Source organism: Mandrillus leucophaeus, unplaced genomic scaffold (genome assembly GCF_000951045.1).
Source record: "Mandrillus leucophaeus isolate KB7577 unplaced genomic scaffold, Mleu.le_1.0 Scaffold125, whole genome shotgun sequence".
NCBI lineage: Eukaryota > Metazoa > Chordata > Mammalia > Primates > Cercopithecidae > Mandrillus > Mandrillus leucophaeus.
Window position 1 is genome coordinate 56,609 of NW_012100876.1, and position 12,207 is coordinate 68,815.

The window sequence follows — 12,207 nt, forward strand, 5'->3', positions numbered from 1 at the left end:
TGAAAGGTTGAGTCAGTATGTCTAGGTGAAGAGGGAAGAGAACATTCCAAGCTAAGGAAAGAGCCAAGGAGAGGAGGATCTAATAGGAGCTGGGAGAGTGGGTAGAGAGCGGCAGGGCCACAGTCAAAGTAAAGGCAGGAGGAGGGGGCAAGGGCATTGCCCCCGGGTGTCAAAACAGAGAAGACTAGAACCACCTGCCTGGGGGACCTTCCGGCACCCAGGGGCCATTCTCTTCCCCACTCCTATTTTCAGGCCTCACTTCTTAAGGCTCATTCCCTGTTTCATGTCCTGCCTGAGAATTGCTCTGCTAACGAAAGCAAAAGTGAATGAGACCAGACTGACAGGGTGAGGTGTGGGGCCAGGGAGATGGGGCAGGACTTTGCTGCAAATCCAGCAATTCAGGTGGGAGGAAGGAGAGTGGAGGGAAGACAAGTGGTCACCAACTTAGAGCGGCAGGGCAGTAAGGAATGGAGGTACAAGAGTAGCAGCGAGGCCATCACTGGCTCTGCCAGGGCAGTCTCCACGAAGGCTGATAAAAGCTGCATTGGTGATGCTGAGTCAAGATGTGGGTCCCTTGGGGAGGCCACTTCTGAAAAGGACTGCATTCACTTTCTATTGCTATGTAACAAATTACCACAGACTTTTGTGGCTTAGAGCCACACCCATTTATTATCTCACAGCTTCCATAGGCCAGGAGTCTGCACACAGTGTGGCTGGATTCTCCCCCACAGTCGCATCCGGCTGAAATCAAGGTGTCCGCCAGGGCTGTGGTTCTTGTCAAGGGCTCAGGGTCCTCTTCCAAGCTCCCTTTTTGCTGGCAGAAGGTACTTCCTTGAAGCTATAGGACCAAGGCCCTTGTTTTCTTTGGGGCTGTCAGCAGGAGATCGCTCTCAGCTTCCAGAGGTCCCTCTTGAATCCCTTCCATGTGGCCCCTCTGTCTTCAAGCCCACAATGGAGAAGACCTCCTCCAGCCATTTCTCCTCATGGTTCATATCTGTGACTTCCTCTTCCAGAGAAACTGTTCTTTCAAAGGACTCGTGTGATTAGGTCAGGCCAAGTGGGTGATCTCCCTGTCTTTAGTCAACTGTGCCATACAGTATAACTGAATCATAGAACAGAACAGAACTTAACCGAAACCATTATATTCACAGTCCTGGCCGGAGATTATACAGGGTGTAGATACCAGGGGCTGGGGAGTCTTGGGGACATCTTAGAATTCTACCTACAAGGCCCCAGATCACTAGTTTACAGGCAGTCTGGAGTGACTCATCACAGCTGTAGTCACATGCTTATATTTCACCAAACTCCACCAGGCAGGGCTTGAGGGCATAAAGTCAGAGAAAAAGCTGCCACCTTGACTCAGGCTCACACATGAAACTCACAGAAGAGAAGAGCCCATTTCTGCCTGGTGCTGTCTCAATGCTATACCCTTAGCACTTAGCCTGGTGCCTACCCTACTGAAGGTATTGGTACTTTTAGTACAGAGGAAAATTATTCCGCATGTCTTTAGCAAGGTTTCACACTTGGGTGTTTGATAATTGTTTCTTTATTTTCATTTTCTGATTGCTGGGAGAATGAATGTTTCATATTTACATCAAAGTGGCCCCTCCTGTCACCCTCCCACGCCTACCAAATACACACCTGTTCTGCAAGCAGTTCATTCAGCAATATTGGCCAAGCACCTGCTTTGGCCAGGCACCATCCTTGATGCTGGGGACACAACACATACTAGAGAGAGCACCATCCTGGTGACACAAAACTTGCTTCCAAGAGGTGAAGAATCTTGCCTAGATGAAGTACCTCCCCCAGCAGAACATTCAAGCACAGGCAAGGTCTGACTCCACAACTCAGTTGTTCTGCCTCCATTTCCCCCAGGAATGGCTCTCACTGTGCCCATGGTGGCCTGTTCTGCTGATCTCAGGTACTGCAAGCAATCTGCACTGTGTGTTTAGACCCATCCTAAAGAGGTCAGGCCCTGCAACCTGGCAGTATGATTTTAAAAATCAGTAGCTCCATTTCCAAAACCCTTGGCTTTTCCCCCACAAGACCAGGAAGGCCCTGTGCTACTTAACTGATTCCACGGGATAAGATCGAGGTCCAGTGTGATCTAAGCAAGTACAACCCGCTCTCCAGGCAACGAGGGCCTGGGAGTCACAGGAATTGGTTTCCTCTATAAATAACAGGGATCAGATAAGCTAAAAACTGATGAGAGAAGCTAAAAGTAGAGGATCTGTTGGATATTTATGACACATAAATTTCAGAATGCCAGCACACTGTTTTCTACATACTTTATGCTGGAAAAGGCAGTCGGGTGGGATACACACTGAGTTAGGTGGGATGCATACTGGACTGGGAGTCTCACCTCTCTCAGTAACTTGTTGCTTGAATTTGGCAAATACTCTGTATCTTTTTTTTTTTTTTTTTTTTTTTGAGACAGAGTCTTGCTCTGTTGCTCAGGCTGGAGTACAGTGGCATGATCTCAGCTCACTGCAACCTCTACCCCTGGGGGTTCAAGCAATCCTTGTGCCTCAGCCTCCCAAGTAGCTGAGATTACAGGTGTGCATCCCTACGCCCAGATAATTTTTTGTATTTTTAGTAGAGATGGGGTTTTGCCATGTTGGCCAGGCTGGTCTCAAACTCCTGGCCTCAGGTGATCTGCCCACCTAGGCCTCCCAAAGTGCTGAGATTGCCGGTGTGAGCCACTGCTCCCTGTCTACTCTGCATCTTTGACCCTCGGTTTTTTCATTTGTAAAAGGAAAATGTTGAACAAACGTAAACCTGGCCTAAACGCATTCACATTCACATTTTTAAACTGTGTGGACCAAACAAAGCCCACCTGCGAGCTACCTAAGCTCATAGCCACCGTTGTCACCTGGGCACTATGCGAGGGGTCAGCAAAACTTTTCTGTAAGGAACCACATAGTAAATATTTTAGGTTTTGCAAGCCCAGAAGCAAAATTGTGGGTATTGTGTACTTATATTAACAAGAGAAAAAAATCCTACCAATGTTTTATCGATTCAATTCAAGATGTAATAATTGAGTACAATATTTTAGAACATAGGTCTACTAATGAAAGAAATGGAATTTCTAAGGAAGAAACCAATGTTGCTTCATTTGGTTTCCAGTTAGTGTTTTCTATAATCAAATTGGTTATAAAGGTTCTTCTGTAATATCATTCTTAGCTCACAGGGCAGTGGGTGGGGATACACTGGCCTGTAGTTGCTGAATACTACATTAGATGGTCTCTAGCAGGGTAACCAGATGGCCTCGTCTGTTGGGGCCAGGCCCTTTGTGTGCCTATAGTCTCTGCCTAATTATTAATAGTGCCTCTTTTCCCTCCCAAAAGGGTTCTGTTTGGATGATACATTATTTAGTAGTTTTCTGATCTATAGCTAAGACTGCTTTCCTTTGCAGGGTTTTAAGCAGGAAAGTGCTTATAATGTGCTCAAATTAAACAGGGCTCTAAATGTGGTTAGTTCTCAAAACTCACCATCCATAAAAATCACTTGGGGAATTAACAACAACAATAAAAAAGAAAACAAAATAAATAAGATGCATAGCCCTCACCTCCTAATTCAATTAGTCAGAGTGGGACTAGTCATCTATCTATCTATCTATCCATCCATCCATCTATCTACCTACCTATCATCTATCTATCTATTTTTTTTTTTCTCTTTTTAAAGAAAAACCCTGGTTCTCACACACAGCCAGGGTTATGGGAGCATTCAGGAAATTTCAGGACACATGGCTTGACAGTGAGGGGGCACCTAAGCGCTGTGTGAAACTGGAGTGCACAAGAACCTCCCTGTGGCCAGAAAGGTGAGTATGGAAAGCCTTGGGGGAGCCTTAGGCATCAGGGATGGCCTTACTTTGTAGGCATTGAGGACCTGCAGAGTATTTCCAGATGAGAGCTTTAGCTGGGTCAGTTCTTGATTCCTTGCTTCAATTGTTTCGAGAAATTGGGCATTCTCTATCTTCAACTGCTGAAAATCAACATCATGAAGGGCCTCACCCACCTCTTCTTTCTACAGCTCAGAAAGATGAAAGAAAAGATGATACGTCAGCTGTGATTCTGAATGTATGGCTCACATCTTGCAACTCTTGATAAGACTTTGGAGGTCAGTCATCATTCAGTCATTCAACAAACACATATTGGGCATCTGTTTGGTCCCAGGCATGGTGTTAGGCACTGGGAATAGAGATTTAAGTAAATACAACGTTCCCTGGCTCCAGGCAGTGCATATGAGGGTTTACAGACAAGCCATTGACTCAACAGTGTGGCGCAGTGGGATGTGTTGTTCGGGGGTAATGTGGGGGAGTGGGGGCAGAGGGCACACAGAAGTCGCTAAGCCAGGCCAGGGGAGGATGAAAGACTGAGTCACGCAGAGAGGACATCCCACAGTGGTTGGTGCCTAACAGGGCCATGAAGGAAGAGAAAGAATCAGGCCATTTAAAAGTTGTTTTTAACATGAAAAACCCAGGACAAGCAGCCCATAGATTCTCCCTTCTTTGATCATCTGATATTTCTGCACTGCAGTGCCCGAGTGTATAAGGTTCCCTCCCTGTCCTGGCCCACCTTACCAGCCCTGCCTGGTCTATGCCACTTTATATCTGTGGCAGACAACAGACCGACTTGGGAACTGCTGTTCCTCACTCCCACGCCTCACTCATGCTGTCTGTCCTATCTCCTGGGATTCATCTTCTTCCCCTTCCCAAAACAACACAACTTCCTTAAGCCCCAATACAACCATTCCTCCAGCTCCGATGCTCCCAACCTGTTTTCCACACCGGAGGGGGATCCCTCTCTCTGCTGAGCCCCTGGAAGCTTTAGCTCTGTGATCCTTGGTATGTAGCTTCTTTTTTTTTTTTTTTTTTTTTTTCTGAGACGGAGTCTCGCTCTGTCGCCCAGGCTGGAGTGCAGTGGCGCAATCTCAGCTCACTGCAAGCTCCGCCTCTAGGATTCATGTCATTCTCCTGCCTCAGCCTCCCGAGTAGCTGGGACTACAGGTGCCCGCCACCATGTCTGGCTAATTTTTTTGTACTTTTAGTAGAGACAGGGTTTCACTGTGTTAGCCAGGATGGTCTCAATCTCCTGACCTCATGATCCACCCATCTCGGCCTCCCAAAGTGCTAGGATTACAGGTGTGAGCCACCGCACCCGGCCAGTCCTTGGTATATAGCTTCTGTATACAATTACACATACACACCTTTTCTCACAACACTGCTGCCCACTAGTCTAGGAGCTCACAAGGGCAGGGCCCGTGTCTGTGTTATCTCTGTGTAGCAGCGGCATTAAGGTTAAAGATCATCCATCTACTCCCTATCTCCAGCTTAAAGCCCCTCTTCAAGATGCCGGTGCTTGCATGAACCTCCAAGTACCAGGAACTGATGATCTGCAGACAGCTCCACTGGGACCACTCACTGCAGAATTTTTTCTTGCACTGAACTCAAATCTCCTTCCCTGACACCTCCATCCACAGCCCCAGCTCTGCTCTCCCTTCCTGCTGCAACCCTGAGCACTTGGAGACATGGCTGTAGCCCTCCTGGGCCCTCTCTCCTTGGGCACATCAGTCCCAGGCTCTTGGATATGGTTTCTATTCCCGACATCTGGCTTGCTCTCCGATGTGAACTCTAGTTTGCCAATTCTTCCAAGGGTGGGGCTTACCCTGTGACATGACACTCCAGGTAGGGGCCACTCAGACACAGCAGAGAAAGTCTACCCCTTCCTTGTTCTGGGCACTGTGTTTCTGTAAGTGCAGCCTACGCCATAGCATCACCACCAGCTGAGCTGACTTTATCAGGTACTCTGTGGCTAAGCCAACCTGTACCTGATCAGGTATTTGGGGGGATCAAAAGTGTAGGGTGTTACACTTGTCCTTCGTCACTTCATGCTGTTAAATCTGTCCCAGTTTGCTGAGGTCTTTCTGGATCCCAAGTCACTCAAGCAATAGTGCCCCAACGTGTTAATTCTCCTGCCCAGTTTTGTGTCCTTGTCAGTAACCCCCTTTGATGAGCATGCCACCAGTGCCCAAATTCAAGTTAATAATAAAAATATTGAGCTAGGAAAGGACGGAACCATGTTTGCCTTACTGCCTTTCATCAGGAGCCATTAGGGTCAGCTGGTGGCGATGCTAGACACATCAAAGCACATACAACTGTGCCACCAGGCCATTTTCCCAGAAAGGGCCAACAAGTATGTCTTGAGGGTCTTTTAAATTCACGCCAACTCTGTCTACAGAAAACCTCTGATTTGCCTGCACAGTCATCATATGAGTTTCCTGTTGCTGCTGTAACAAATCACCACAAACCTGGTGGCTTTAATGCAAATTTATTATCTTATAGTTCTGGAGGTCAGGAGTCTGAAATGGGTTGGGAGGCTCAAATCAGGATCTCAGCAGGGCTGCATTTCTTCCCAAGGCTCTAGGGGAGAATCTGTTGTTTCCTTGTCATTTCCAGCTTCTAGAGGCTGTCTGCAGTCCTTGATTCCTGGCCCCTTCTCCCTAGCATGAAAGCTCATCACTCTGATCTCTGCTTCTGTTATCATAGCTTCTCCCACCCTCCTGCTTCCCACTGATAAGGAGAGAGATTATATAGGGCCCACCCAGGTAATTCAAAACCATCTCCCCATCTCAAGATCCTAAATTAATCACATCTGCAAAATCCTTTTTGCCATATAAGTTAATGTATTCACAGATTCCAGGGATTAGGATATGCACATTTTGGGGTGGGGGTGGGAACCTTATTCAGCCTACCATGGTAACCTTAAAAAGAAACAGAGAGAGAGAAAGGACCACATACCTGCCTCAATTGTGAAAGCAGTTTTTTCCTCTGAACTTTGAGAGAAACATTTTTCAAACGTAATTTCTCCTTCATATTATCCTAAAACATAAAGGCATATTTTAATGCATTTAATCTATTTCTCTCCTTTTTCCCATTGGTTTGAAAAGTGGATGGTTCTGGGGCTGCAAACCAAACCTTGAACCCTAACATTCTGTCACTTATTTTAGGTCCTTTTACTTCTACTTAAGCTGGGGCTGGTATGATATTTCATGACCAAGAAGCAGAGGACATTGGTTTTGCAACATGCAAATTTTACATTGCTTTCAAAATCAAGATTATTTGGGTATATGCTACTGTAGGGGTCTTTCCTGACAAAATGATCTTATGATTTTTGGTCTTGTATTCCCATGGTAGTTTACATAATTTTTATTACTCTTAACATGTTAGGGTTAGTAACCCTACCTTGTCTCCAGGATCTAAAGCTTGACATATTGTAAAATCTCTGGAAATGAAGGTTACCCCCCAAATTCTCCTTTTTTCTCATAACAGCCCAAGGTCTATCTCCTGATAACAAAGGATCTCAAAGAGCTTTAGATTCACCTGTAATCCCAGCACTTTAGGAGGCCAAGGTGGGTGGACTGCTGGAGCCCAAGAGTTCAAGACCAGCCTGGGCAACACAGTGAGACCCCATCTCTATAACAATTTTTTAAAAGGTTTTTTTTTTTAAATTTGAAGAAGAGATTTACCTGTCCTACTCCACAGTCATCTCTCTAGACAGGCTGGACCAGACCAGTCTCATACCTTTCTCAAGAAAAGATAACAGATCTTGAAACAAATAACAAAACAAAAAACAGAAATCAATCTGAGGTACTGTTAATATACATCCTGCCTGGCTGGTGTTAACCTTGATAAACATGCATTCATTCATTCATTCATTCATTTATTTATTTTTTCTGAGATGGAGTCTTGCTCTGTTGCCCAGGCTAGAGTGCAGTGGCACGATCTCGGCTCACTGCAACCTCCGCTTCCCAGGTTCAAGCAATTCTCCTGCCTCAGCCTCTCAAGCAGCTGGGATTACAGGCGCACACCACCTCACCGAGCTAATTTTTGTATTTTTGGTACAGATAGGGTTTCACCATGTTGGCCAGGCTGGTCCTCCAGCTCCGATGATCCGCCTGCCTCAGCCTCCCAAAGTGCTGGGATTACAGGCGTGAGCCACTGCGCCCAGCCATAAACATACATTTTAAAACACACATATACACATACACTTCCAGGGATGCAAAGAAAATCTGCATATGTGGGCAACATTTATGGTAGACCAAACGGAGCTAGGCTGCTTCACATGGACGATTTCTATAACATCCCTGCAAGAATGTTTTTTCCCTTTTTAAGCTCCGTCTGCCAACTCACCCTCCGGCGGATCGTGTCCTCTATGTATTTCATCACTTTCTGAGTGGCCAAAATACTCCCTTTCTTCTTGGATATGGCTTTTAGAATATCTTTTTCAAACTCATGCACTGCTCTCGCAACTTCATTCCATCGAATTTCAGCCTCCTCAATGATCGCCTGGGGGATCAGCACAAAGAGAGAAGAATGTTTCCAGCAATCTTCAAGGATGTGTCCTCTAAGAAAACCTAAGTTCCCAGGCCTCTTTGTGTCCCAAAATATGTTTCTTCTTAGTCTTAGGAACATATCCTTAAGATACAAACTTGACTATTCAATGTTATTAGTTAAAAGCATTCTTTGAAAAATAGAATCCATAAAAAGAGAGCAAACAAAAACAGATGTCAGGTATCTATCTTTTTTTTTTTTTTTAAATAGAGTCTTGCTCTGTCGCCCAGGCTGGAGTGCAGTGGCACAATCTCGGCTCATTGCGACCTCTGCCTCCCGGGTTCACGCCATTCTCCTGCCTCAGCCTCCCGAGTAGCTGGGACTGTAGGTGCCCGCCACCACGCCCGGCTAAATTTTTGTATTTTTAGTGGAGATGGGGTTTCACCGTGTTAGCCAGCATGGTCATGATCTCCTGACTTTGTGATCCGCCCGCCTCGGCCTCCCAAATTGCTGGGATTACAGGTGTAAGCTACTGCACCTGGCCTTTTTTTTTTTTGAGAGAGTCTCGCTCTGTTGCCCAGGTTGGAGTGCAGTGACACAATCTCAGCTCACTGCAACCTCCGCCTTCTGGGTTCAAGCAATTCTCCTACCTCGGCCCCCTGAGTAGCTGGGACTACAGGCACCCACCACCATGTGGGTGGTGTCTCTTAGCTAATTTTTGTATTTTTAGTAGAGAAGGGTTTCACCAAGTTGGCCAGGCTGGTCTTGAACTCCTGACCTCAGGTGATCCGCCCACCTCGGCCTCTCAAAGTGCTGGTACTACAGGCATGAGCCACCATGCCTGGCCAAGGTATCTATCTAAATATGTATTTCCATATTTGAGATTATTTATCCATTAAAAATATCTGTAAGGATATACATCAAAACAGGAACCACAGTTACATCTACAGAGATGGATTAGTGGGGAAATAAAGAGGCACTCTTATTATATTTCTGTTACTTTTTAAAAAAGACATAATACTTCCAAGCCTGAGTATTTGAGGGGGGAGAATGGAAAAAAATAAAGAAGATATTATAAAGTCAGGTATGGTGCCCATAGTCCCACCTGCTCAGGAGGCTGAGGCAAGAGGATTGCTGGAGGCCAGAAGTTTGAGGCTGTAGTGTGCCATGATCGTGACTGTGAATGGCCACTGCACCCCAGCCTGAGCAATGCAGTGAGGCCCCATCTCTTAAAAAAAAAAAAAAAAAGTGATAAAATGAATATATGTATTGACATAAAGAGATGTTGTTAAGTGAAAAATATAGTTTACAAAATAACACGATACTATTTTTTAGAAGAAATTCATATATGCATAGAAAATTATCTAAACTGTAGGAGGTAAATGGAAAGTCAACAGAAATTACCTGAGTGGTAAATTGTGAATGTTTTCAAATGTTCTTTTAGCTTAACTGTATTTTTCAACATTCTACAACATAGATTGCCTGGAAATAAGAAAACACTTACACACACACACATTACTATAAAAAATACAATGGAATGGTATCTGTAGCCAGACTGCAAATCACCCTAGTTCAGACTTTTTTTCTGGGCACCAAGAAGCAAAAGCATTTCCACTGGCTGACCTCAGGCTCCAGCCTCTTCCCAGCCCCATCATCTTCACATGGTAGAACATCAATCCACCTGAAATGCTGCTTTCAACACGTTGCTCTCCTACTCAAGTATCCTCAGTGAGGTCCAGCTTTCTAAGACATCAAAGATAAACTCCTTGGCATGGCTCTCAAGAAATCATTGCCTTACTCAACCTCACTTCCTGAAGCAGCCTCCAAAGTAGCCTCTTCTCTAATCACACCAGCCTCCTCAATGTCATGAGCTCACCATGCTTGTGCCCACCTCCACTTCCTTGCCCATGTCATTCTCTTTACCTGGGGTGCCTTTCTTTCCCTGTGCCTTAAACAGATGTCATCATTCTTCAAGATCATGCCAAGTCCCTTTTAAGCCCTACCTCCTCAACACATTCTTTTTGACCACTCTAGCCCATACTGATCTCTGTCTCTGCACTTGATGCTTACATTGCACAACCTAGCAGGTCAGGAAAACGCTACCACATCCCAACCTCCTTTAACTTGCTAGAATTCAACAATGCATGTTTGGAAAGAGAGAGAGGAGGGGTGGGAGAGCGGGATCAGTTGATGTATACAGATGGTTGCATCAATGGGAGACATGAGTCTACTGATCGGTCCCTCTTGAGACAAGTGTGATTCTGTGAATGCCCACATTTAGAAACAGAAAAATAGAAAACTTTAGAAATAGAACAGAAGTATCTATTTTTCATACAACACGGGTCTCAAATGCAAACCAACAACGTCATCCTGTGGGCAACCGAATTAACAGTGATGTTTCTTCTCTGGAGGAAATTGACTGTATTGGACTCACTAAGAGACACTACTATATTAGTCTGTAACAGGGCATGAACTATGGGCACGTGTGCCGTATAGAAATGCTGACCTAGGGGCCGGGCGCGATGGCTCACGCCTGTAATTCCAGCACTTTGGGAGGCTGAGGCGGGTGGATCACGGGGTCAGGAGATCGAGACCATCCTGGCTAACATGGTGAAACCCTGTCTCTACTAAAAATACAAAAAAAATTAGCTGGGCATGGTGGTGGGTGCCTGTAGTCCCAGCTACTTGGGAGGCTGAGGCAGGAGAATGTCATGAACCTGGGAGGCGGAGCTTGCAGTAAGCTGAGATCGCACCACTGCACTCTAGCCTGGGCAACTGAGCAAGACTCTGTCTCAAAAAAAAAAGAAAAAAAAAGAAGAAAAAAAAAAGAAATGCTGACCTAGGGACTTTTCACTCAATTCACTGACTGTGATGGTTAATATTAGGTTTCAACTTGACTGGATTCAGGGATGCCTAGATGGCTGGGAAAGTATTGTTTCTGGGTGTGTCTGTGAGGATGTTGCCAGAAGAGACTGATATTTGAGTCTGTGGACAGGGAGGGGAAGATCTACCCTCAATGTAGATGGGCACCATCCAATTGGCTGCCAGAGCAGCTAGAGCAAAGCAGGTGGAAGAAGGTGGATAAGCTTGTGTACTGAGACTTCTGGCTCTCCCTCTTCTTCCCACGCCCGACAATTCCTTCCGCTCCTCCTGCCCTCGGGCATCAGACTCCAGGTTCTTTGCCTTTAGACCCTGGGACTTGTACCAGCGGCTTCCTGGGGGCTGAAGGGCCTTCGGGCACAGAGTAAAGATTGCACTGTTGGCTTCCCTGGTTTTGAAGCTTTCAGACTTGGACTGAGCCACTACCGGCTTCTCTCTTTTCCCAGCCTTCAGACAGCCGATCAATTGTGTGGGACTTTGCCTTATAATCACGTGAGCCAATTCTCCCTAATTAACTCCCTTTCATATATACATGTATGCTCTTGGTTCTGTCCCTCTCGGGGACCCTAATACACTAACTTAAACCTCAAACCTGTTGTATTATTAAGAAATTACTGTAGGCCGGGCATGGTGGCTCACACCTGTAATCCCAGCACTTTGGGAGGCCAAGGCAGGACGATCACGAGGTCAGGAGATCGAGATCATCCTGGCTAATAGATGAAACCTCTTCTCTACTAAAAATACAAAAAAATTAGCCAGGCGTGGTGGCGGGTGCCTGTAGTCCCAGCTACTCAGGAGGCTGAGGCAGGAGAATGGCATAAACCCAGAAGGCAGAGCTTGCAGTGAGCCGAGATCGCACCACTGTACTCCAGCCTGGGCAACTGAGCAAGACTCTGTCTCAAAAAAAAAGAAAAAAAAAGAAGAAAAAAAAAAAGAAATGCTGACCTAGGGACTTTTCACTCAATTCACTGACTGTGATGGTTAATATTAGGTTT

The 12,207-nt window shown here is 45.8% G+C and overlaps 1 protein-coding gene across 2 annotated transcripts in view; it reads right to left on the bottom strand.

Annotated features, from left to right (window-relative positions):
* The window catches only part of CCDC113 (coiled-coil domain containing 113), a 30,662-nt gene that overhangs the window by 13,739 nt on the left and 4,716 nt on the right, over positions 1-12,207 (bottom strand). For both annotated transcript variants that reach the window (XM_011971797.1, XM_011971798.1), the window contains 3 exons: positions 8,192-8,347; positions 6,800-6,880; positions 3,871-4,026 (listed from right to left, as the gene is read on the bottom strand). In XM_011971797.1, coding sequence (XP_011827187.1) covers positions 3,871-4,026; positions 6,800-6,880; positions 8,192-8,347 — 393 coding nt within the window. The remainder of the gene's footprint in view (positions 1-3,870; positions 4,027-6,799; positions 6,881-8,191; positions 8,348-12,207) is intronic.